Genomic DNA, 26,607 nt, shown 5'->3' with positions numbered 1-26,607 from the left:
AGCGGAGCGGCGGCGGCGGCGGCGGCTCCGCGGGCCGCGGGCAGCGGGCGCTCCGCCCTCGGTGCGCGGGGCCTCCCCTCTCCGCGCCCGCGGAGCGCCGGCGCCCGCCCTATATCTCCGGCCGCGGTCCCGCGAGGATGTGAGGCGGGCGGGCAGCCCGGCCGCCCCCGCCGTGGCATGAGCCCCCTCGGCCCGAGCCGTCGGCGCGGCGCGTAGCCGAGGCTCGGCGGGGCGATGCTGCCCTGGAAGCGGAGCAAGGTGGAGCTGGGCGCCGGCGAGGCGAGGCGGCAGGGCAAGGCCAAGGGCTACGCGGTGAGCGTGCACTACTCGGCGCTCACCTCGCTGGCTCGAGCGTGCCCCGAGAGCGCCCTGCACCGCGTGGGCAGCATGTTCCGCTCCAAGCGGCGGAAATTCCGCGTGACCAGCGAGGATCCCACGTACACCGTGCTCTACCTGGGCAACGCCACCACCATCCAGTCCAAGGGCGAGGGCTGCACCGACCTGGCCGTCTGCAAGATCTGGAGCAAGAGCGAGGCCGGCCGGCAGGGCACCAAGATGAAGCTGACCATCAGCGCGCAGGGCATCCGCATGGCCCACGCCGAGGACAAGGGGCTGCGACGGCCCGGCCACCTCTACCTGCTGCACCGCGTCACCTACTGCGTGGCCGACCCGCGCCTGCCGCGCGTCTTCGCCTGGATCTACCGCCACGAGCTGAAGCACAAGGCGGTGATGCTGCGCTGCCACGCCGTGCTGGTCTCCAAGCCCGAGAAGGCGAAGGCCATGGCCCTGCTGCTCTACCAGACCTCGGCCACAGCGCTGGCTGAGTTCCGCCGCCTGAAGAAGCGGGACGACGCGCGGCACCAGCAGCAGCAGCTGGTGGGCGAGCAGAGCATCCCGCTGGTGCCGCTGCGCAAGCTGCTCAACGGGCAGTGCTGCTACAAGCCGCCGGTGGAGCGGAGCCGCAGCGCGCCCAAGCTGGGCTCCATCACCGAGGACCTGCTGGGCGAGGAGCAGGAGGAGCGGGCCATGCACTGCGAGGACTGCGAGGACATCCTGGAGGCGCTGGGCGAGCCCGAGGGCGAGCTGCTGCGCTCCGGCGCCGGCCGCGGCGAGGCCCCGGAGCTGGGCCAGCTCCTGCGCGACCTGGGCGAGCTCAGCCTGGGCAACGACCTGCGCTCGCTGCGCGCCGACCTCCGCGTCCGGCGGCTGCTCTCCGGGGAGAGCACGGGCAGCGAGTCCTCCCTGGAGAGCAACGGCCCCGACGGCGCCGCCCCGGCCTGCAACGGCGCCGAGCAGTCGCCCCCCGGCGACCCGGAGACCGGCTGAGCGCACGGCGGCGCCGGGGGCGCACGGCTCGGCCCGGGGCACCGGCGGCCCCCCCGGCAGCGCACGGCCCCTGCCGGGAGTGCGGGGCTCCGCCGGGCCGCCGCCGGGGTGCCCCCGAGCCCCCCCGGGAGCAGCGGGTCCCCTCCGCAGCCAGCGCACGGTGTCCCCCTGCCGGAGCCCGTGGCTTCACCGGGGAGCACCGGGACCCCTCCGGCGGCACCGCGCGGCCCCCCCTCGGGTGGCCACTCCGGATCCCCTCCGGGGCCCCTCCGGGAGCGCACCGGGTCCCCCCGCGTCCCCCCGGGTCCCCTCCGGGAGCGCACCGGGTCCCTGCGGCGCCGCCGCGTCCCGGGACCGGGGACCGGGGGCTGCCGCGGCCCGAGGACGGGAGGTGGCTGCGGGCTGTTTACCTCCGGCTCAGCCCTTGAAGATCTGCCAAATTCCTGGAATAGCTTTCCCCGGGGAGGGAGGGAGGGAGGGAGGGAGGTGTTGCGCCTTGTTTACAGTCAGAAATCTCACATCCGAGGGGGGGGGGGGGCGGGGGCCGCCGTTTTCTACATTAAAGTCACTCCATCGTGCTGTCGTGTCCGAGAGGTTTGCACTGTTGTGAATTTTTTTTTTTTTTTATTATTATTTTTAATTTAGACCCTTTTTTTTTTGGGCCCCGGTCCTGTCCCCGTTCTCAATGCTCTAGATCTTTTGCTGTGCAAAAGAAAACTCTACTTGTGGCTGTTCACCTGTACATAGGGAAATGTATGCAAATACATTGGGTTATTTTTAAGAACACCACCATCGCGATCTCCTCTGTTTGCACATACGTGAAGAAAATAAAGATGACGATAATTTAAAAGAACCGGGGTCACTGTGGCGATTTTGTGTGCGTTCCTGGAAGGAGTGTGGGGGGGTTAGCTCCCTCGAGACACGTTGTACAGGGTGCTTAAGGTCTTTTCTGAGACACGGGGACGGGATTGCCCCTACCAACAAGGACGGGAACGTGCGCGAGGCCTCGTGTCTGCTGCTGGATCGTAGCTCTTCTATCACTGCTAATTATTATAATCACCGGGGCTGCCTTCAACCGCAGCACCTGGGCTTTGCCCTGCTGGGCTCGCCGCTGCGGCAGGGCAGGGACGATGCTGGGTGCTCCAGTAGGTGGGAGTGGGACGGGACTGGTGAGCGGGGTGATGGTGCGTGGGTAAGCAGCCCCTGGCCCGGCCATGCACTCTGGGGCTGCCGTGAGGTTTGCAGCTGGGTGCTGCAGCACGCAGCCACCGCTGGACCCTCACTGCTTGCGCTGCCAGCCCGAGCCAATTTCATAACCTCAGCTGGGGTAAGCAGTGAAGTTGATTAGCCACAGGACTGCCGTGGTATTTTTAGCTCTCAATCTGTTTGCAAGTGGCAGGCTCGCAGGGCAGTAGGGATGTTCCGGTTTCATTTGTCCCCAAGTGGAGGTATCAATTAAGGGATAATTAATCTGGCATTTCTGATGTCTCCATATTTTCCCCCGTGCTGCAATCAGGCAAGGTGCAGGAATGTTACCCCATGGCCCAGCCATTCCTGAGTCCGTCAGCTGCCGGGGCCAGCCCGGACTCCTTGTGCAAGGAGCCAGCCGCCAAAGCTGTAAATACCTCATTAAAACATTGCAAAATCTGCCGCCGCACCAGCGAGGAGCTTGTACAATCGCCTCACTGTGAGTCAGTGTAAGGAGGGAGGCACGGCGGGGCTGCCCGCGCAGACGGAGATCCCGGGGAGAGGGCCGAGCACCTTTTGGAGGTGGTGGGGGTGAAATGCAGCAGGGAAAGTCCTGCACTGCTTTCCCCCATTCTGAGCTACTCGCCCTTCAGGGGGGACCTTCAGGGTGCTGGAAGTGGTGCGTGACCCCGCTGTCACAGCCCGTGTGTCGCGGAGCGCAGGGAGCAGGTCACTCAAGCGCAGCGGTGCGAGCAGAGCCGGGCAAGCCCGGAGTGTCACGGGCTGTTCCGAGCTCGCGCCAGCCGCTGAGTGACCCGGCGGTGTTTGCTTTTACATCCTCCATGTGTGCTTAGAGGCGGTTAATGGCATTAGCTCAGTCAATGCCTTTCCCTTCTCCAGGAGAGCCATCATGTCTGCAAAAGTAAGGAAGCGATTTTATCGCATGCCATCGCCGCAAGCAGAATTCCCCGAGCAGCGAGAGTTGCAAGCAGGGCCTGAAGCATTTCCCCTCGGAGCCATTAGCCGGGCTACCGTGCAGTTTCCTTGGGAGGAAGAGGCCAGCACAGCTTATTAGCTGCAAATGTAGAGTCCAAATCCCTTTGTGATATTTTTGCACTGGAACCATTGAAAAAGCTCACACAGAGCTAGCGTGCAAGGCTATCCGTGTGCGCTCAACTGCCCTGCCCTAGCAGCAAGCACGGGCCTGCAAACCCCAACAAGTGCATGTGAGAACAAGAAAAAGGTCATTATATTTTCTGCGCAGCAAGTCTGAAGGAGCATCTCCCTCGGGTGAGGAGAGAGACCCTCTCTGTACTAGGTCCAGGTGAAGCTGCCGATGGTTTCCCTTTGAGACAAGCAGCGTCTTGCTGGGCTGCAGAGCCTGCTGGCAGGAGGCAGCCCTGGGAGAACGCCCGTGCTCCGGGCGCAGGGCTTTGGGAAGGGCTCCGCGGGACACGCAGCCCCTGCCGCCTGCCGAGGCCGCTCCCCGCTCCCGGCGGAGCCTTGCATTCCCCTGCGGATCAGGCTCCCTCCGTCAGCGCTAGCTCAGCTCCGCAGCTGGCGAGGGTGAATCAGCCCCTGACGCAGCTGCAGCGTGTGGGCTGCGAGAAAGCATGGCAGCCTCGGCAGCTCTGCTCCCCAGGAGCCAGCCACCCCGGCCCAGCACCCATTTCCCAAGGACATCCCCGCAAAGGAGAGAAAAAGCAGCCTAAATGCTCTGCCGGTACGTTTGGGCCGTGCGGGGAGAAGTCCAGTGTTGGAATAGAGGTTTGCCAAACTACCAGTCCAGCCTTGCTGGCATAAATCACCCCCCTGCCCACGGGCACAGCAGCCAGGGGACGGCAAGCCGTGCCCTGCCTGTCGGGCAGCCCAGGGGGGTTTAGCACCGAGCTCCGCACAGCCCTGGCCTCGCAGACAGCGCGATGAGCTGGCCAGCCAGCACCCGCAGCAGGTACAACAGCAGGAAAGGCCATGGTCCTGCTGGACGGGCACACTGGAAAGGTGTGGTGTGTGTGACACAGGGGGCAGCTGCCGGCTAGGAGGTGGCGCGCTGGGCCGGTGCTTTGGCAAGTCACCCTCACCAGAGGCCTGAGCTTTGCCAAATGCGTTATGGCTAATCAGAGCACGCCGTTCTCCCAGGCAGAACACCAAGAGATTAAGGGAAAAAGAGCACTTGCTGCCAGTGCCACTTGTGGACTCCGTGTGTTTGCTGGTGTCTTGCTCCTGCACGTAGGGATGGAGCTGAGGAGAGCTGCACAAACGTGCAAGTGTTTGCAGGATCCCACGTGCAGCCTCTTGCTTTTCTCTGCCCTTAGCATGCCCTTTCTCCAGTCCTTAGGCCTTCCTCATCCCCGACAGGAAAAAATATCATTTACAACCAGAAAAACTAGCCAGCGGCCGGGTGGCGTGAGCCAGGTGGCGAAGTGACTTATAGCACAGACTCTGGTACTGCTTCAGGCTCAGCATTGGTGCCTTTCAGTTCAATGTCACACCTGTCCAGGAAACACCCCGTGTGCCTGGCCAGCGGCGATGCCGCAGGAATTGCTGCCGGCGGGGCTGCTTTGGGCTCCCAGGTGCAATGTCCGGCTGCACGTCCCCAGGCCAGCGGTGAAAACCTAATGTCTTCTGCAGCACACCATCAGCACCCTGCACCAAGCCCAGCTCCAGCTGCGAGCCACCCTCAGCTCACACCTTGAGGCCCCAGGAGCAGCGGGAAGGAGGCAGGATTTCCCACACAGCGCTGTGCTGGAGCACAGCATCTGACCTGCCCCTGCTCTCACTCATCCCCAAGCCACCAGCACTGCCCATTGCCTAATTCTCGACCATTACACCAAACCCACCATTACTTAGTGGGGAAAAAACCCCTAACCCAGCCGTCGATGTGGAAAAACCTGCCTCTCCTGATGATTCTCCTGGAGCCAGGACGAAGCCCAGCATTCGCAAGGCAGCCCCAGCCCCTGGCTGATGCTGAGCCTGTGTGCTGTGAGAGCGCTGCCCCTCACCGCCCCGCTGCCCTGCCGGGGGGATGATGTTCGGGGACAGGAATGCGAGGGCAGGGACAGCGTGGGGCCGGGGGCCAGGCCGGGTCAGTTCATTTGAAGGTGACACCTTGGGCTCGCAGGGGGACAGGAAGGGGCCGCAGCTTGGTTCGTGCCCCGCGAGGTGGGCGAGCTGCGGGGGGGCGGGCTGGGTGTTGCTTCAAGCCAGCGGGAGATCCGAGTTACATGCTCGGAAAAACATGACATCCCCCTCGCCGGTGGGAGCTCTGCGCGCTGCGAAAACACCAGGAAAACGGTTACATAAGGAAGGGCACGGGCCCCATCCTGCCCTCAGCCTGCCGCTGCAGCTCTGCGAGGTGCTGAGCCACTGCAAGGGGCTGTGAGGCTCTGGGCTGCGCTGCCCAGCACCCACCAGGATCTGGCCCTGGTCACGAGCCGGATGGTGCTCTGTGCTGCTGCTGAGGGCAGGAGAAAGGCTGCAAAATGCTTTTCCTGACCTGAGAGATGCTCTGTGTGCTCAGCCCTTCAGCTCCATCCCACGGCCCTGTCCCGGTGCTGGCACATCATGGACCTGTCCCCATGCCCCAACGTGTCCTCACCTCTCCGTGATGTCAGCTCTACCCTGGGGAGCTGCCCCCAGCAATGGGGTTGTGCAGCTCCTCCTGTGCTCCCTGCTCCGAAATGGGGATATCTGGTGTCCTGCCCCCTGCTGCCAGCCCTGCCACCTCCCCACACAGAGGGGTGACACGCTCCGTGTCACGTCCCCGCTCCGGTGCGGGCTGCCTGCTGTCCCAGGGGACGTGAGGACAGGAGTCGTGGCTCTTCCCATGGCACGGTGGAGTTGCAGGCAGTCTGCTGGGATGCGTGAGCAAGCTACACGGTGACATGCAGCTGACAGCGCTCCTGGGGAGTGATGGTGCCGAAGCTGCTGCTGCTGGGGGACAGCAATCCTCTGTGCTGTGCTCAGAGCGGGGCTTGAGTCCCACGGCGCTGAGCTCTGGGCTCACCCCGGCTCCAAACATCACGGTGGCAGGGACACCTCGGCCCTGGGGGACAGGAGGCATCGTGCTTGCCTGGAGCTCTGGCTACAGGGGGAGCAGAGCAGGCCACAGTCCCAGCCCCTCGTCAGGCCCCAGAGCAGCTCAGCTCCAGCTCCCTCCAGGCTGCAGGGGAACCTTCAGGAGCCGAGAGGGACCCGCGAGCCCTCCTGCTGCCTGAATCCAGCCCTGGCACAGCCTCTGCTCCGCATCGCTCTGCCCTCTCCAGCCAGCGCTGCCTGCAGCTGGGCTCTGCCTCCCCCAGCCCCACAGGCAGGACGCATGCTGCCCTCCAGTTTCCCTGCTTGCTCTGGCTCCCTGTCCCTGGCAGCACCTCAGGTGCCGTATCTCACATCCCAGTTTCGTGCTGAGGAAGAGCTGACACTGCTGCTGCTTCAGCAAGCACTGTCGAGGAAAGCAAGGACTGCCTGCATGCAGCGTGGGCAGCCCAGGTCTGCGAGGGCTCCTCCTCCTCTAGGCAGCAAAGGGTTAAGGGAATTAGGATGGAAAGTTGATAGAAATAATTCACTAACTCCTGTAGGAAGATCGCGATTTAGCTTAATTATCATTATTACATCTTCAATCTCCCTGCTAACAATTCCGAAACAACAGCGCGAGATGCGAACGCAGCCGCCCGCCTCCCCTGCCAGCTACGGCCCGTTCCCCCGGCCGCAGGGACACGCTGCTCCCCTGCCCCTCGCTCCGGTGCTGGGTTTCCTCCTGCTCTGCCCGACACCTCGGCTCCAGAATCAGCAACCAGGGGGACGGCGGAAAAAAAGTCCTCTGATACCAGCTTCAAACCAAGTTAAGATGTCCCAGGTGCTCATCTGGGTTCCCCGAGCAACCCAGGAGCTACGCAGGGTGCTGGGGAGGTGGCAGGTGCTGCTGCTGCTCCCCGGGGAGGCCTCATCCTGTGCCTCCACAACCTGCCCCTGCCTGCAGCAGTACTAGGGCAGCCACCAGCCCGTGCTCACCTCCACGCTGCAGGCACCCCATCACAGACAGGGAATTTTAGGCATTTCGCTTTTCATTGTCCTCCCCCACAACGGCATTCTCCTGCTGTAAATAGCCACCGAGCCGAAGACACAACAACGCGCTGCTTCCCCCAGACAGCTCCAGCAAAACAAACGAAGGAAATGCAGGGGGATCGGAGCAGAGCCCGGTGTTGGCTGCAGGATGGGACCCCACAGGGACCTCCAACGGACCCCGCAGCCCCCGGCCCTGGAGCACGAGAGCCAGAGGGAACAGCATCAGGGGAGACAGACACAGCTGCCTCCAGCCGTTACGGCACTGAAGCAACTTCTCGCCACCGCCTCTAACACCGTGACCAGCAGCAAGGTTGTGCGCTCCCTCCCCGAGGAATGCTGCTAACTGAAACCGAAGCGCAGAGGCAGAGAAATGGCTTGACAGAGCGGTGTGGTAATTGTTAAAAAGAAGAACTTGTTTTCTTCATCTTGCAACTGAAAATTGCACAATGAGGCTTGCAGCGTCTTCTGCCCTGAGTGTTTGCAAGCGAAGGCTTTGGGGCGATATAAAGTTCAGACTGCTATACGGACCGTATGCTGCCCGTAAGGGAGGCAGCTGTGGAGGTTGGGACGGCGGTGGTCACACTTGCCTTACCCCTGGGACACAAGCAAGCAGGACAGGGCTGCACAAGGGAACAGCAAGCGGCGATTTGCCCACTGGGGCAATGTGCTGAGAGCTTTGAGGTCCAATTATAAAGCAGGTTTTGCTAGGCTAAGGGCATAAATGGAGGCTGCTGTCACACAACATAGGCAGCACCTACAGGTCAGCAGGAGGACAGTGGGAATGCTGGTGACCCATCCTCATTTCACAGCCTCCTTCACAGCCTTTTCCTCATAAAAGCCACCCGCAGTCCTGTGGAGGATGCAGCCCAGGGGCTGGATGGTGCACAGCACCTGGGGAGGAGCCAGCACCTCCATGGCGATGGCATCTGCAGAGGCCAGCCAGGGTGCCCAGGGGCAAGGCAAGAGATGTGTGAAGCAAGGAGAGCACAGGAGAGCTCAGTTCTCCGAGTTGCCACAAGAACAGTTGCAGTGATGATGAATTGGTGAGGGGTCTAGAAAACAGGTCTTATGAGGAGCAGCTGAGGGAACCGGGGTTGTTCAGCCTAGAGAAAAGGAGGCTCAGGGGAGACCTTATCATGCTGTACAATCACCTTAAAGCAGGCTATAGCGAGGTGGGGATTGGGCTCTTCTCCCAAGCACCAAGTGATAAAACAAGGAGAAATGGCCTCAAGTTGCACCAGGGGAGGTTTAGGTTGGATATTAAGAGAAATTTATTTACTGAAAGGTTTGGGTGGCATTGCAATAGGCTGCCCAGGGAAGTGGCTGAGTCACCATCCCTGGAGTTTCTTCAAGAAACCAGTAGATGCAGAACTTAGTAGCATGGAATAGCGGTGGTGGACTTCAGTACTAGGTTAAAGGTTGGGCTGGGTGATCTTAGAGGTCTTTTCCAACCTGAACGATTCTAGGACTGGAGGACATGAGGCACAGATGGTCTGCACATCAGCCCGGGGTAGAAGAGAGCACAAGTCCCTGTGCCAGCTCCAGACCCGTGTGAGCCCACGCTCAATTTGGATTTACTGCTTGCCTTGGTGCAACCCGTCTACCCCAGGCACGGACCTGCGATGTAGAAAAAGATAAGAAGAAAACCCTGGCAGTGGACAGAGGAGCCTCCTCATCTCCTTGAAGATGAACGCCTGGCCACGTGCCTTGTGCTGCCTGGGCACATCAGGGGTTCCTGGTGGGCACAGGCTGCTGCTGCCCTGTCCTGGATTTGCCATTTGGATGTGAATAGGAATGTTCCGGCATGAGTCAACAGTCAGGGACACGGTATTTTATTCAGCTCAAAAGAGGCAACTAGGTGTTAAAAAGAAAATGGGGGAAAAAAATTAACCCACAAAAGCCTTCCAGCCCTGTTTTGTCCCAGTTTTAAATGGCAAAATCTGTACTTTGTTCTCAGCTGTTGTTGCAAAATTGAACCACTTTCAGCCTCTCGCCTTACTTAACCACAGGCTACATCCTCGCAGAGCTGCTGAGTGCAACGCAGAATCAAAGATTGTGCCTGGCCCAGAAACCTGAATTGTGTGAACTTTGCTAAAAGTACACAAGGAAGCCTGGCTTCGAAGTGAAGTGGTCACGAGCCAGCGAGCCCCCAAAGAACCACTGGTGCGCGCCGCACCAAACCAAGGAGCGCATGTCCAGCTGAGACATGCTGTGCTGCACATCCGTGCAGTGCCCTCCCCAAAACTGCCCCGGCCCAGCAGCAGCGAGGTGCTACATGGGGCTGCACCTCATTTCCCAGGCAACTTGTCCGTGAACAAACTGAGTCCAGGCACTGCTCAGGAGCGTTTCTGGATGGAGCAAGGTGCTCCAGCCAGCATCTCTCTGCAGGGGAGACAGGGATGCTGCTGCTGTCAGCAGGTAACGTGGGGAGGATAATTTGCTTATCAAGCCATTTAACGTAATTCTTAGATATTAACACTTTGCTTTCTATTTCTTTTAGGCCTTGAGTAATCCCTTCCCTGCTCTGACTCACGCTACCCCATAGAGCCAGGGCCATGAGTTGCATTACTGCTGCTGCGTTCCCTATGCATGAGCTCCCCAGCCATGCCCGTCCTTGCCGAGGGGGAGCTTCCCCCTTGTTCCTCCACCTGGCAGCACCAGACACCAAACTGACGCCTGCGCCTCAGCAGGAGCAGCCCAAGCTCTGTAACCATCAGCCCTGCCGCAGCCAGCAGGGGCTCGCTCAGCGCCGGTCTGTCTGCAGCGGCTCCCTGGTGACTGTTTTATCTGAGGCCATCCTGAACACCGTAAAAAAGCGTGATTCCAGCCCAGCAGAAGGACTATATATACAGTATGCATATATATTTACATGATCATTAGAGTTAAATGTGCCATGCTATAAGCTGTGTCTGACACCCAGCTGGTGTTTCCCCAAAGTGTCTTCCAAAAGCAGAGTCCCCAGCCAGCACAAGTGGTCCATGAGTGCCCAGCCTACACCCACCAAGCCCCTGGCAGGCTCGGGGTCTTTCCTCCTCCCCACTTCTCTGCCCCTGGTGCCTCCTGGAGGCCAGGAGGGTGCGGGGTGCCAGCTGCCTGCGAGCAGCCTGGCTTTTGCAATGCATTCCAGCCCTGCGGCATGGCTCGCTCGCCCCAGCCTGCTCCTGTTAATTGAGTTGCCACTTTATCTGATGCCTCTCTTCCCAGACAGCACGTCTTGCTCAGTTGCAGCTTTCATAGCTTCATTACAAATGACGTATCTCATATCACGGGGGATGTTATTTACACAGCAGCTCTCACTGTCTGACATCTGCATTTAGATTACAGCATGGCAAAGCCCCCACGCTCTGTGCACCCAAGACCCAACGCCTTCCCATCGGCTCCTCAGTCCCTTCTCCTACAGGCAGGGAACTGCAACCCCCACAAGCCATGCTGCAAAGAGCTGCATGCGGGGCTTTGTGCTCAAGTGTCCCACTGCAAGGCCAGTGCCACCCTGCGGTGCCATCCCTCTCCCCAGCAGGGCTCTGGGTGCTGAGGATGCTCTGCATGGGGCAGATATCCAGACCTGCTTTGTGTGGTGGCAGTGAGAGCTGCTGTAGGTAGCCAGCCACGGGCTGGACTTGAAACCAGGCTCCATGAGTTATTTATAAGCTACGGGAGGGAAGCGGCAATAAATAATACATCGGCACTCTCACATTCTGCAAGCGTGAGTCTATAGATAAATATTTCATTCTCCAGGAATACGCACAGACTTGTTGATAAATAAAAATTGGAAAATGTTCCATTGGATGGTTTTAAATGTGACTGCAAACTTGCATCCGAAGAACAGTGTGTACCTTGTATACAGCACAAAGATGCTAATTTTCCCCAGCAGAGGCTGCCTCAAATGTATCATTGCAGCACACTGGGCACAGTGCCTGGTGTAGCGCACACACCCCAGAAACACACAGCCCCAGCTTTCCCTTCCACACCATTATTTTAACATCACTTTTATAACAACGGTATTCAAGCAGCTTCGCTAATTATACCTTGTACCACCTGGGCTCGAGACACAGCTATCAGGCTTCCAAATATTAGTGGAGAGACCCAGAAGGCAGCACATTTCCTCTTCTAAGTGTCACTGAAATTCACATTGTGCTCAGGCATGGCTGGCGACGCAAAGCTTGTTGCTGCTGTTTAATTAGGCAGGTGGCTTCTCCCCTAGGAAGAGCATGAGATACAGAACATGAGATACAGCCACCCCCTGCCCCGCTCATGCTGCACCCGCACCCCCAGCAGCCACCCCCAGGACAGGCTCATCGTTCCTGCCCTCCTCCTCAGCAGGGACAGTCCTGCACCAGCACCTTTTCCTTTGCAGGGGGCTTTTTTCCCCCACCCCGCTACCTGTATGAAGCACACAGGGAGAGAGAAACGTGCTAAACGTGACAAGTCTGAAACGACACAACGTGCATCTTCAGTGCAACAAGTGCAGGAATTTCACTCCTGGTCTGATTTATTCCCTGTGTTGCAGGTCCCATCTTCTTCCAGCCCCATTGGAAACCATCCAGGCTCTGTTATATGTCAGGAAATAAGTTCAGAAAGAAGATACATCTTTCCCATGCCCTATCTCCTCCTCCTCTAATACTGGTTTATCACCCTGAATAAACTGGAGTAATTGTGCAGAAAATTGCTCGATCCACAGCGTGCCCATGAGGAATTTCTGCCCTGGGTAACTGCCTGTCACCAGCAGCTGAGGCCCCCCAGCAGCGGTGTCCCAGGCACATGGGGTTATGTAGGGGTGCTGTGGGATGAGGCAGGATGTCCTCCTGCAGGCCTGCGCCGGGGTGGGCACAGCCTCTTGGTGCCCCTCAGCTCCCAGACACATTGGGATGAACGTGGGCAGTGCCGTGCAGGGCAGGGGGCAGAAGCACCGTGCCCCCAAAAACACATGCCTGCTCCCCCTGGCTGGGTGCCGAGGGGTGCCCAAGCCTGAGGTTTGCTCCCTGCGCGGTGCAGCCCCCACATCCTCACCCTGCTCGTCTGGCTCGTCCCATGGGTGGCAGGGCTGCCACAGGGACGTGGGGCACCCAGGCACCCTGCTCCTCTTTGCAACACCGCGGTGCTGGCAGGCGTTTTGGCAAAAGCTGGGCAGCGGGTCCTGAACCAGACACAGGTCCGTCCCCCACCCTGGCAGCTGGTCTCTGGTGAGGTCTGGGAGGGATGCAGGGCAGCAGATGTGGCTTGGCACAGACCCGTGTGGAACACGCCATGATTTTCACTGCTTCATCCCACAGCAGGGCACGGACAGGAACAGAGCTGTCCAGAGGAGCGTGTATGCAGAATGAAGCCAGTGCTAAAAGGGACAGCTCCAGTGAGTATTTAAAACAACCCTGGCAGCAAGCCCCATCTTGCTGCTCCCTGGCAGCCCTGGGCACAACAACAGCTCTGATAAATGGCCAGCACCTCACTGGAAACCTTCAATGCCCTCACCAGCACTCAAAGTCTGTCCCTACTTAATCCCTGCAACAGCAATTTCCCTCCTCATGAAGGGTATGCAAATACCTTTAGTGTTGATAAATCCCTGATGTATCAACTTCCAGGGATATTTAGGCAGCAAAATATCACTTCATTGCAATGCAAATGGAGGAAGCCCAGTCAATGAGAGCGGGGAGGAGCGCTCGCACCACCTGCCCCTGCTGCTTTGTGCCACATGAGCACCCCAGTTCTGCTGCTCCAGCACCGATTGTGCTCACCGGGCACAGCACAGGGTTTGGATGTGTTTCAGTGAGCAGGGACAGGGAAGTAACCAGCCCTGGTTTTAAGGGTGAGGAAGCAGATCCTCCTCCCAGCAGATCTTCCACCAGGTTTCCTTCCCCAGAGCCTTTTCTCACCCTCTGCCCCTCCCCTGAGATAACTATCAGTGATACCGCGGGTTTAATTAATGTTTTTGACTTCCAGCACACTGATGGGATTTCTCCTCTGTGCTTTTGCCAGGAGTCTTCTGATCCTGCCAAGCAGCCAGGAAATCTGGGCCGGCAAGAGCGGCTCCCCACCTGCAGCTGCTGGCCAGGCAAGGGGCTGTGCGCCGGACACTCAGATCTCATGCTGGGCATCGCATGAAAAGCAGCAGCAGCTGGTGAAACATGGTCCTCCCTGCACCCCAGCACCAGTCCCAGCCTCACTGGGGCAAGAAAAGGGACCGTGACCCACAGACAGCTGTCCCCATGTCCCCCATGGTAGCACAGGCTCCCGACATGCTTGATGGCACTTGTCCACAGCTCTGCTCACTCCTGAAGCCAGGATCACCCCTCTGGTGTCACGGCCACCTCCCTCAGGCAGGCACACGACACTTTGACCTCCATTCCTTGCTCTGCTCCATGCCTCCGGCCCTTGCAGGCTGCCCCCAGGGTCCCAGACACTTGGGCACGAAGGTGCGTGCAGGCCGGCACGTGGCAGCAGGGAGACGTGCGTCCAAGCAGCACCAGAATTGGCCGGGAGCCTTAAAAGGGCTCTTTAGCTCTCTGGTCCACTGCTCCTATCATTACAACTAATTACCGACCAGCCAGGGTGGCTCCCCTCCATCAGACAGGGCTCCCATGCCCACAGGACAGGTTTGGGGAAGGCTGGTGTCCCCAGCCACATGCAGCCAGAGGCACAAGCAAAAAGAAAATGGCCAGGACAGGACACAAGCCTGACCAGGGCACGGGCAGGGAGCAATGCACAGGGGCAAGCAGGGAACAGATCCTCTCCAGCAGATGTGCCCTGTGCTCCCGAGGCTGCAGGTACCAGGACCACTGCCTCCATGCCCACCACGCAGCCCCGGCCCCTCTGCACCAAAATAGCGGCTCGGCCCCAGCCCCCAGCTCTGCCTCCCTGCTAACCGAAATAGTCCTGCTAGCAGCTGGTGCATCGCTGCCGTCCGGGGCCTTTCTACTTCTGTCCAAGATGCTCAGACAATGTAAAATTAGATTTCCTTTAAAACGCAGCCCTACTCTTAAAAAGAAATGCTAACAACACGCAGCCCAAGGGCTAAAGATGGAGCCAAGTCCATTAATACACTGGCGCCTTTGCCATCCCAAGTGGGATTTTGGAGCCAGCTCACTGCACCACAGCCAGGGATGTGCTGCTGCTGTTCCAGAGCTGACTCCAGCCATGGCTCCCTTTCCTACAGGGAGGTAAGGGAATCCAGTGCAGGTGGCTGCCTCTAATTACAGGGAGGGCTTCTTCCCAGGGTGTTTAATTAGTGCCAGAGGGCAGAGAGGTGCTATTAGAGCCAAGGCAGCCTCAGCGTGGTCTAGCAGACATACGGCAGCAGAGGGAATCAGGCAGCAGTGGAGTGGGGAGCTCACTGCACTGGATTGGAGGTCCCCAGCGAGGTCAGAGAGCAGTGCTGGGGACACGCTCACCTCCTGGCTGCACCCACACTGTCATGGGGGAGCGGGGAGGTCTGCAGTAAGAGGAGGTCATGATCCTGCTTCTCCCCCTCCTGCTGCACTGCCATGCTACTGTGCTTTTGTAAGCCCCAGAAAACCCTCACAAGGACTGCAGCATTTTGCTAAGCCTATTAATCAAACCAAATTTGGGAGCTAAAACCTTTGCAGAGAAGTGCTGTCTGCACCTAGAGCAGGAGATGTCCCTCTCCAGTGGCCAGGGCTGCAGGAGTACCAGTGGGCAAAACATCCCCCTTGCAGTGAAGCACGGGGTCATCGGGCAGGAGCACACCCTGGGGAGGAGCCGTGCCTTTTCCAGCCATCATCAGCCTCAGGAGCAGGCTGTGAACTTCTCAGCTGTGCGCATTACTGCCAGTGAGCCGTGAAGCCCCCCTGCAAGCCCTCCTGGCTCTGCAGCTGAGCCAGGGGTGCTGCTGCCTGGGCTGCTTGGTTAAACGCTTGCTGCGAAGTGGGCTGCTTTCTGCGAAACTCGCTGCAGAGACCTGCTTGCTTCCAGCATGGGCAATCGATGCACAGACCTCGCTGTGCACAAGCCTGACTGGTCAGAGAGCTCAGCCCCAGCCCTGGCTGCTTCCCAGCAGGCACTTAACCATTGCCTGGCAGTGGGGCCCCAGCACTAACATGGTCACTGCCACAGCCACAGGCAGCACTGGGCCAGACAGGGCTGGCACGCATCCTTGCCACAGCCAGGGTGCCTGTAGGCACCACTGCACCCACACCTCCAGCAGCATCCTCGCTCCTGGTGGTCTCTTTCTCTTCTTGGGGTCCTCCACACACCCCACAGGCACTCTGGCCATCACAACAAGGTGAAGTAGTGCTGTGCCAGGGGTGCCACGGTGGGGGAGCCTGCACCAGCCTTCCCTCCTGCAGTGCTGCCCAGCACAAATCCCTTTAAACACTCCAGGACACCATGCCTTGAGCTTCCCCAATGGACATAAGGTTACTTATAACACCCTAAGCTCCTCAGCAGATGACTGCTTGAGACCATCAAAGAGGACTTAAAAGCTTAAGGCAGGTAAACGTTTAAATTGCTCTAAGCCCCCATGGTGCCGCAGCCAGGCCAGAGGGAAGTCCCCATGATACAGCCTCCACTGGGACCCCGAGGTCTCGGCCACCCCCCAACGGCATCCACACCGCGAAGGCTCGCCCTGCCACGTCTCCCCTGGCACCATATTTATTTTCTGTCTAGACGCTGGTGGATTTGATATGCAGCCCTCTGCACCTCTGCCAGGGCTTCTGCACCGTTTCATCAGGAGAGCAATAAAAGTAATGGCTTTCTGTGGGCAGTTGCATGCTTAATTCGAGCTCTACCCACTGAAAAGCCTGAATGAAATTGCACAGAGCTCAGTCAGTGCCCCAGGAGTGTTTTCATAAATAAATCTTGAGGTTTCAGTGGGATCTTTAATACACACTAAGTAGGAGTCTGTCACAAATATGTCCTCTTGCTAAGGGACAGCAGAATAGATCTTGTTTACAACAGCAGATCAATCCACACAGATTTTCCTCAAGTGGTTTCTCAGTGTCATTAATGACTCTTCCCTTCTGGTTGCACAGAACTGTATTTGCAGGCACTGGGTACCGCAAATTACTTCATTCACTTTCAAGGCACCGAAGCTGCCCTTAAGCTCAACATTGCAAGTTATTGCAAGTATCTGCCCTTCTCGTCTCTGAGGAACCATGAGAAGAGCCTTGCTGCCTGTCTCCCTTCCCAGTTCCTGTGCTCCGACGTGTTCGTTTGCAGTGTGGGAACAAACCGAGCTCCCTGGTTCATGCCATGTATCTGCCCTGGGGGTGGCTGTAACAGAGGAGGACCCTGGGCACGGGATGCTCGCCCTCCCCAGGCTCCGTTAGCCCAGCCGGTGCCACTGACACAGCCTTTCCGAACGCACCCTGAAGGGCAGGAACAACCTGTCCCTTCCCAGGGCTCGCTGCCCACCTTGGAGCAGGGCTGGCTCTCAGATTCCCTGTTACTTCTACAAATATTTATTCCTACAGCAGCAGCCTTGCAGGCACTTCAGCTTGCTATTTAACTTCGCTGGGATATACACCACCTGAAGCACACAGGTGTTGCAAAGGCAACAAAGCAAATTAATGTTTTACTTCAGCAGAAGGAAGATCCCATCCAGCCAAGCAACTACACACCCACACAACTCTGTTTCAGCACCCTTCTGGCCGAGCACAAGGGCTCTCATATCCCATCCTGTGCGTGGTGCTGCCACAAGCCCCACACCTTCTCTGCTCCTGGCCTCTGCTCCCCCTCTCAAACAGGCACAGGAGGAGCCCCAGCAGTGGCAGCGATGGCAGGGAGCGACCCCCAGCAGGCGATGGATCACTGCTGTTAGCCCTGCAACAGCCATGGGAACCTGCTCTCCGGTCTCTCATGGGTTTTATCTCTGTGTGAAGCCATAAGGAGAGGGGGAAAGGCAGCCAAGCACTTTGATGTGGATCAGTACAGAGTTCCCAGTGTTCAGGCAGTCACCTCAGGCTCCCCAGGTCAGCAGAGGATGCTGGATTCCTCCAGCTAAAGGCCCAGACCTCTGAGAAACACTCCAGACCCAGGAACCCCGCCAGGGGTGAACACACACTTAGAGGGGCTGGAAGATTTCCACATGAAAGGTGGAATCCTCCATATGAAAGCAGGACTTGGGCAGAAACACAGAGACTGCAGCGTGACGCTAACATGAAAAGCAAACTCATGCATACGGACTGTGTGTGAGAGCCTACAAACACCCGTTTCCACGCTTCGCAAGTGCGGGCTCGCACCACGCGCAGCAGGAGGAACGCCCGCAGGCCCAGCCGGGTCCTCACGCTGCCAGAGGCCGCTCTGAGAGTCCTGCAGCAGGGCCGGGAGCCCAGGGGCACTCTCCTGCCTCTGCACCACAGTGGTGGGACCCCACAGCTGGGTACAACTGCAGGCCCTGTCCCAAAAAGTCACACCAGCACACCCGGGAGGCCCCTGGCACAGCAGGCATGAGGCACACAGCTCCCCACAGCTGCTGGGTCTTCATGCTGAAGGATCCTCACATGCACTTCACCACTTCTTTAAACAAAATCCAAGCCCTGGCCAGCAAATTGAATCCTTTACCACAGTGCTAAGCTCCGTATGAATTTCAAGCCCTAAAAAAGCAATTGATTATGAAGCTATTTAAGTAATAACCATACAATTACATCATGAGAGACAGGGAAATAGCGAGAGAATTTATAAAAAAGCCTGGCTTACTCAGCTTTTAATGTAGCACAAGTGTTCACTCAGACATTCTTGGAATGAGAATTTTAAATTAAGGTTGATGATAGCTTGAAATAATAAGCTCCATACTGTCTACAAGGCTTTTATTTTATTAACTGCTGCATCTCAAACAGGATGATAAATTCACTCGGTACTGGTCAATTAGCACTTTTCCTTCAGCCTGTGTTTTCTGCAGATACATCCTCTGCAATCCAGTCTGTGCTGGTGCTGAGCTCTTGCAGAAAGCCTTCCTGTTCAACTGAATTTAATGACTGAGAGGCTTGCTGTTGGGCAAGTCCTAGTCCCTGGAGTGAAACCAAATGGGACATGCCTTCACATCTCTCTGCTCAATGCTTTGACACTTCTTTTTAACTAATATCCCTGAAGCCCCAGGGAACAAAGCAGCACATTCCTAACCCCAGCCCTCTAGTCTCCGTGCCCTGGTTTGGCTTCATTTCCGCTTTCTAGGTTCAGACCCACTCCCATTTTTGGGGAATATCTTCACCCCCTAGCTGCCATTTCTCTCTCACCTTGCTCCGTCACCAAGTTTGTGGCAGGGTCATTGCTTGGCCTCTGCTAACAATAGTGACAGGACACTTGCTGATAGGTGAGGCACTGTGTCCTCGCCTCTTTGTGAGGCCCTCAGCACCCTGGGGAGCCCCCTTGGCTTGGGACCCTGGGAACCTGCTGGGAGAAAGAGCGAATGACTTAAGGAAATGAATACGCAGATGGGAGCAGCTGCTTGCTGGCATCTTGCTCAGGATGCCATCTCACCCAGCATCCCAGCTCCAGCTGTGGCCCACAGCAGGCTCCCAAAGAAAGGAGCAAGAAGAGGGGCAGTTTAACAGCACATGCTAACAGCCATTGAGGATTTGTGGCACTGAGACTTTCTGAGTCAGAGGTGATACCTTGTCTTTCTAGCCTCCAAGGGACACATTTTCAGAAGGAACTACCCCAGTTTGCTGTATCTTAAACAGCAGTCCTACCGAAAGCAGAGCTGGTTCCCAGGGAGAGCTCATCACCTGCCTGACCCACAGCAGAGCCCAGTGCTCACTGCAAGGCCCTGCCCTGGCTGCAGAGCAGCACAGGGCTTTCTCAGAGCTCATTGAGAAAACGCCATGCACAGCCCCTTCCTGACACCTCTCCGCAGCACTGCAGAGGCCCTGGGGATTGCTGTTAGCATGAACCATCTCCTGCACAGGGCGCTGCCTCCTCAAGATGCGTGCTCCTGCCAGGCTCAGCACGGAGCAAAGCCCTCCTGGGAAGCTGGGAGATACCCCCGGGCTTCGCTGAGATCAGGAGGACAAACTGGGCAGACTGGTCGCTGGGGCTGCTGTGGGAATGCAGAGCATTTGAACGAAGCCTGGCCTAAATACAGCATCTCATTTAAGGACATGAAAGGCGGCAGCAAAGAGCTCTAATGATTTATACTCAGGATACAGGTACAATAAGCAATTCAGTAAATAAAATGAAATGCCAGCTGTGTGGGGCTCACAGGAAAGTTTCCCCTTAGAAATAGCTGATTCTTCAACAGTCTGACATTGGAAGTGTCCTAAATTCCTTAAACCGGACACGTAACTGGAAAATGCCATGGTGGCACCACCTCTGCAATGACACAGGAAAATTCAAGTCCCAATTCCCCCAGCCCCTTCCCCTGCCTGGTGTTTTTCCATGGCCTGGTTATCCTTTGGACATGTCCCAGGTTCCTTCCTGTGGTGGTCTCTGAAATTCATTTAAATCAGGAAATTACCCTGCCTGTTTTTCTCCACTGGCTCCATGTGTCTGGGCTGACAAATGACAGCACGACGGGATGCCAACCACCGTTTAACTCTTCACCACCAGGGCAGGACCCTTCTCTGTGACACCTGGCCTCTCAAGCACGGGGCTGAGCAGGGAGCCAAGCTGCATCTCAACAAGACCAGAAGGATCAAGGTATATCAAGGTATCCTGCTACAGGACAGGGCATGGGGGGTCCTATCCTGTTGGAGAGACCCCAGGCCCTCTGCAACAGCTTGGCAAGCTCACGTACATGGGAAACCTTCAGCCCCACGGGGTCCTCTGCAGAGGAGCTCAAAGAGCCGGGCTGTACCCAGGCTCAGCCCAGCCAGGGTCCCTGCATGCTCCAGCCCAAACAGCCAAGCAGAGATTAATGCCAGAAGGAGAGTTGGAAAAGTTGATTAAGAAAGACTTGGAAACAAAGATGGCTTGATTTCTTTTGAAACGGAGAGCAGTCCCTCAGACAGCAGCAGGCATGAGCCTGCACAGCTTTCAGTGCTGAGGAAGATAAGAGCTCGCCTGGCCTCGGTCCAACCCAGCTTGAGGGAGATGCATCACGGAAGCGAGTGGCTCAAAAAACCCACAGCGCCCGCTCCCAAGGCACTAAGGTGGGCTTGTAGGACCTGGCCAGATGCTGAACAGGGAGCTCAGCACCATCCTGGACCACACTGCTCCTTGCTTTGCACCAGGAGTCAGCACCAGGCACAGAGGCACTGTAACAGCCACCAGTGGGACAGTCACATCCTTGCCCTGCGTGGGGCCAGGCAGGGGTCAGGCACTTCCAGCAAAACCAGATGGGCCAGGAGAGCCAGGAGCTGATTCACAGGCACTGGCAGGAGCTCCAGGTGCTGTGGCAGGAGCTGGTCAAGGAGATGAGAAGCACTGCTGGTTGTTTCACAGCCTGCACTGACCCTGTAAATCAGATAGGGAGATGTAGCAGGCTCATCATGGTGAGATTAAGCTTTTTTTTTTTTTGCTGGTATTATGCCAACACCATTGAGCCTTGTTTCATCACCCTCTCATTTCCAGTGGCTTTAAATAAAAGCCTCTTCCCTGCACCGTTTGTGATGTGGGTAAACAAAGCGCCAGCTCCTGGCCAGAGGGCTGGGGAAGGCAGCAGGGCGAGCCAGCGCCACGCACCCCTCTGCTCACAGCACCAGGACCAGATGGGGCTGAGCTCCCCGTCCCTGCACCCAGGACCACGGCACCCACTGGCCCACCCCAGTCTGTGGCAGGTGGTCCAGGCACAAACCACACCAGCAAAGGGAGCTATGGCTTTAATTAGAAACAAGCCTCCCCTGTTAAATAGCCCACAACACTTCGAGTGCTGTTTGTAAGGAAAACATTTTATTTCCAGGGAGACAGCTCACTTACATAACAGCTGTAAAACCCCATTAACGAGAGGATAAGAGCTCTGTAGCTGTCACAAAAATCCACTGGTTCATTTTTTGCCTTTAGTGTTGCTTACAATGCAGTCTGCACTCAGGATCACTCATTCAGCAGATGTTAGCATGGCAAACTCGAGTTATCGGCACTGATGGTCCCGACGGCTGCTCGCTGGGCTCCTGGGGGCTACCACAGCCACCCCCTCTCCCAGTGCTGAGGGCAGCCTACAAGCCAGCCCACCAGGACAGCACTACCCCTGGGCTCGGGGTGTGATGGCACTGGGGGTGGTAGGGTGCCCAGTGCAGTCCCCCTCCCACAAGGGCAGGGAAAGGCACATGTGAACACCTCCCAGCTTTACAGATAGTGTCGTGAGTCAATTAAACCTCTCTGCAGTTTGCTCTGTATAGTATAACTGAACACCACTAAGAGCTTCCCTCCCCCCTCTTTAAGGAGGCACAAAATCTCCGCTGTAAGAACCGCAGCACAAAGTTACACCACAACAAAAACCCCAGCCCAAGCATGCAGGAAACATTTGGGGCAGAAGGGCTCTGACAGCACCCGCCCCAAGCACCTCCCATGACTGACGCATTTAGGATGCTGAGACAAGTGCATTTTGTGTTGCACAGAACTGCAGTGCTGTGTCTCCATTTATTTGATTTGTATTGCCTGAAGGAAAATGCTTTTGCTGTCTTCATGCACTCACTCTAAGCATTCAGCTTCAAAATAAAAGCTCCAGGGACCTGTCATCATGTGCTTTCTTCCCCATAAAGGAAGGGCAAGAAGCAGCCTTTTCAAGCTGAACTGCAGAAGAAAAGTGCTCAAGACCTCTGCTGCTCCTTCATGTTGCTCAGAGACGACCTTGCAAAGTTCGCTTTTTAAAGCAGCTCTCTCCTCCTGCTGTAGTTTTACATTAGAGCTGCCATGTCCTGACTTCACTGCTTTACCTGGAGGACTTTGATAGCTTTTGGAGGAGATGGAAAAGGAGCGGCACTGCTCAGGCTCTTCCACCCTGAATAAATGCTCTCAGGACTTGACCTGGAATAGCCCATTGCATGAGCGATCTCTTCCACTAGCATTACAAGCACTCACATGTAAGCAGCCTGGTGCGCCTCTGTGGGATGGGAACAGGTCCTGTCTGCTGGGGTCTGGGCAATTCCCCTCAATGCCTGGTGGGCTTCAGCAGGATTTTCTCCCCCCGAGCTGTGCAGAGGGCTGTGGGTGGGTACGTGATGTGTGCAAGCACACCGTGCTCAGCCCTGCTCCTCCAGCCCCATGCATGTATGCACAACCCAGTGCTGCTGGGAAAAAGAAAACCAGTTCCCCAGTTCCTCCCAGTGCAGGTATTGGTTTCTGCCCCAGGTGCCTCTGTTTTGTGCAATGCACTTCCTGCAGTGCTTGCCCCAGAGCCCATCCTGAAGCAGTGTGGGACGGCACTGCCTGCAGGGACCCCAGCACCTGCTGCTACCCGCAACCTGCAGCCCTGCAGCACCCACCTGCAGCAGCACAACCTCCCTGCCAGCCCCTTGTCAGCCAGAGCTCAGTCCTTGCCCTTAGAGTAGGGAAGGGAAAAGAAAAATATTTGAATCATTTACTTTGCAATAGAACAGTAAATCTACAGCCATTTCTACTTCTGCACTGCTGCCAGGCATTGTTTTGCTCTAAAAGCTTCAGCTTGCTCTGACAACGCTGTTCATGTTGTACCAGATCTCTCACCCTCTCCTTCTGTCTCTCACTTTTTCACCTCCCCTTCCTCCCCCTCCTGTTATTTCCATTTCCGTTTGGGGAAGCAGCAGAGATGAAATGCAGGCTTCCCCGACTACTCCTGCAGGCTCTGAATTGCCTAAACCAGCCAATTTGGTTCAGCCTCTGCTCCTCTTTTGCACGCCGCTCACAGTCCTTGCAGAGATCGTGGTGCATTTACACTTCTGGCACAGTGAGAGCGATGGGACAGAAGCGCTCCGAGCATTGTTAAAGAATCTGCAGAGAGGCTTCGCAGATGCAGGGGCTGGAGGATCCAGAAAGCCTGAACTGGCCCAGCATGGGGCCCCGCTAAATGACTTTCCTAAAACTAATGTCTCAAAAAGCCTTGCTGGAGCTGAGCCGTGCAGATCTGCACCTGAACCAGCCCATGCCGTGCCATGGCTGCATTTGCCCCCCGAGCCAGCGCTCCTGCCCAGCAGCCAACACTGCCTGCAGAAACCACCTGCCAGCTCCCTTTGCTAGCTTTCCCACTGCCCCTAAGAAAAAGATGAGCCCTCAACACTCCTGCAAACCGCAGTGAACTCAGGCATCAGGGATGCACAGAGGTGACCCGAGGCAATCACAGCTCAGTCAGCAGCAAGGCCGTGGGTGTTGCTCACCCCGAGAGCTGGAGCTTCCTCTGGCAGCTCCCTGCCCTACTTCTCTTTCATAAATACATAATTGTGACATGGCATTACATAATTTATCACGTTACATCGAGATTGGGGCCATCCTTGTGTAGTTTATTCCACTGAGCACTGGAGCTGACAGGGAGGAGAGACAAACTGTACCGCAAGAGCGCTCACGAGGGGTTTTTCTCATCTGAGGACTGATTGCCAGAGGCCCCCGTGCTGCGTGCGCTGTGACCCCTCCAACAGCCCTCTCCTGATCCAATCTGCTTGGAAAGCTTTTGGGCTGAGAACGGAGTTTGAGAGGCGTCCCCGAGGACGTGAGCAAAATGCCTTGCACAGAGACCGAACTCTCTGCTTGCTGCAGAGCTCAACACGCCATCCTGCCTCCACCTGCCCCACACCCAGCACAGTCCTGTAACCACTGGGGGCTAGAAAAAACCTGGTACATCAGCAGACTTATCCAGACATCCCGCTCCTTCCCCAGAGCTGCCCCCAGGTGCTGAGCAAGCAAGGGGCAGCCAGTGCTCAGGTCACTTGCACTCCCCCAACCCTCCCATGGGACAGGGAGGCTCAGCCAGGAACTAGTGGGAGCAGCAAGCAGTGCTTGCACCCACAGGGAACTTGCTCTTTCAACCACTTGTATTTTTCAACTGATTGTCAATGATTTTTGGAGAGGCCCTAGGACTGCAGCTCAGGGCAAGACAGGGTAAGGGTGCCCAGGTGCCACCAATTTCCCCCCCACAGCCAAACATCCAAGCCACCAAGCTACAAGATGGTGTCCAGACACATTATACCCTGCCAGAAAGCATGCTCCTTGAGAGAGATTTGTGAGACAGCTGCTGTTCCTAGGCTTTTTTTCTTTTAAACACTACAGTCCTGCCTGACAAGCGGGCTGATGCCTTGTAATCCCCTTTCCTCAAGGTTTTTAATGTCACCTGACATCCTGAGCAAGGACGCTGCATGCAAACAGATGCTCTGACCAAATCTGGAGCACAAGAGAGAATTAGAGATGCCATTTGGCTGTTCCAAGCAGCTCCTAGGGATCAGTTCCTAGTGTTGCATAATTTAATGTTTTAACCAATTAACTAAGTGACTAGAAAAATCTTCCCTCGTAAGACAAGCAGATGACACAGGTTGACAGTGCCATAAACAGCAAGGAGCACGTGCTGCTAGTGCCAGTCACCTGAGTCACCCAGGGGATGGCCTCAGCACCTTAAAACACTCAGAGCACAAGGGCAGGTTGGGACCTGAGGGCACAGGTGATGCAAAGGAGGAAAGATTTGGTACAGGGAAGCGATGGCTAAGGATGTGACACAGGGAGCACAGCTGATAAAAGCCTCTGAGTCCTCAAAACTGGGCTGTCCTGCACTACAACGGTCTGAGCACCAATAAAGCTGTTCTGGAGAATAGTAAGAAATACAGGTTGCAAAGAGTTTCTGGAGGAATCTGGTCCAACCTCCTGTTCTTGGCAGGACTGTCACAAACACCGGAACAAGCCACTTAGGTTTTGGAGATCCCCACAGCCACTTCTCTGGCAACCACTTCCAACACTGCACAGAAAGACGGGGGAGTGGGGAGTCCAGAAGAAAGCTGCCTTGCCAACAAGACAAGCCTTCAACAGGAATGGTGTGCAGGGAAGGTGTTGCAGGCACACTTGTAGAGCACAGACACACAGGGTGGGGACACAAGCCCTCCATCACTGGGGAGAGAGGCTAAACAGCACCTGGAGGCTAACACAGGACATTCACCAAAAGCTGCATCAAAACCTCTAGCAGATTTTCCCACAGCCAAGTGGATCAAAGGCTGACCGGGGGTCCCACTGCCACCCCAGCTCTTGAGCACCTCCCTAAAACATGAGGCAGGGCCAGTTTGTTATAAACACATAAGAACCAGCACAGTCCAGCCTCAGGGTCTGTGCATGGAAGGCCCAGACCTCCCTTCCTCATCTTGGGAATGCAGAAAGCTCCGTCTGCCCTGCCAACACTGCTGCCCAGCCCCAGAGTCCCCCTGCTGTTCCCCCAGAGCCTTTGCCCCTGGCCAGCCCAGGAGGTTGCTGACTCCCTCACCCCCATTACCTGCGCCTCTCCCAGCAATGCAGCTCTCGGGTGCTGCTGAGGATGGGTGCCACATGCACCTGGGGATGGCCAAGACCAAGTCCCAACCACAGCCCAACATAAGGTGAGGTAATGAAGAGAAGGCACAGCCCCCAAGCAGAGGATTGGCCCTTCATCACCTAAATAGCCTGGCCAGCACCAGCTGGGGTGAGCAAAACCTGTGGATGGCCAATAAAAAAAAACAGTGAGAGCAACACACAGGTGTGTTATGTTATGGGTTAGTGTTGCCCAGGGCAGCTGCTAGCGTGCAGCTGTGTGAGAAGCCCCTGTGCCAGCCAGATCAGCCCTCCATCACGCCCCTGTGAACCCATTTGGTGCCTCTCACACCTACCGGCCTTTGTCACCGCAGCTTTCTGGGGCGTGGGGCTGCGGCCAGGAAGCAGCACCCTGTGCTCTGGGATGCTGCCCTTCCCCTGGGCACCTTCCTATTTCCTTATTTCCTTCCCCCTTCTTACCCCTGAGTCAGTCCCTGCGCAAGCTTGGTGTGATGGCAGCAGATGTGGCACACTGCTGGCAGTGCCTCGGACAGGACAAGGGATGGGGAGCAAGCCTGACATGTCCCATCCCTTCTGCTTCTGGTCTGGGCTCTGCCAGTGGAGGTGGAGGGGCTGGTGTGGGATTTTGGGGTGTGGAACAAGCTGTGAACCTGCGTGTGAGCCTGGCTTGGGAGCTCACCATTCCCCAGCCTCCCAGACCAGCCGGGGTATTTTGGCTCTCCAGTGAACCCA

The 26,607-nt window shown here is 56.9% G+C and overlaps 1 protein-coding gene and 1 long non-coding RNA gene across 2 annotated transcripts; one reads left to right on the top strand and one right to left on the bottom strand.

Moving 5' to 3' along the window:
• FAM43A (family with sequence similarity 43 member A) lies at positions 1-2,179 on the top strand. Its single transcript, XM_040567002.1, has one exon. The coding sequence runs from the start codon at positions 235-237 to the stop codon at positions 1,324-1,326; it is 1,092 nt and encodes a 363-aa protein (XP_040422936.1). The 5' UTR covers positions 1-234; the 3' UTR covers positions 1,327-2,179.
• Positions 2,180-10,068: 7,889 nt separating this feature from the next.
• On the bottom strand, positions 10,069-26,007 carry LOC121074644. Its single transcript, XR_005822455.1, has 3 exons — positions 25,841-26,007; positions 11,604-11,775; positions 10,069-11,226 (listed from the first exon to the last, which is right to left on the bottom strand). It is a non-coding gene; the product is annotated as an uncharacterized LOC121074644 (long non-coding RNA).
• Between the last annotated feature and the right edge of the window lie 600 nt (positions 26,008-26,607).

Source organism: Cygnus olor, chromosome 9 (genome assembly GCF_009769625.2).
Source record: "Cygnus olor isolate bCygOlo1 chromosome 9, bCygOlo1.pri.v2, whole genome shotgun sequence".
Classification (NCBI taxonomy): Eukaryota; Metazoa; Chordata; class Aves; order Anseriformes; family Anatidae; genus Cygnus; species Cygnus olor.
This window is presented reverse-complemented; position numbering and strand designations above follow the sequence as displayed.

What these genes read in the sequence shown, in the direction of transcription:
- FAM43A (XM_040567002.1), top strand. Translation starts at nt 235, where the DNA reads ATGCTGCCCTGGAAGCGGAGCAAGGTGGAGCTGGGCGCCGGCGAGGCG.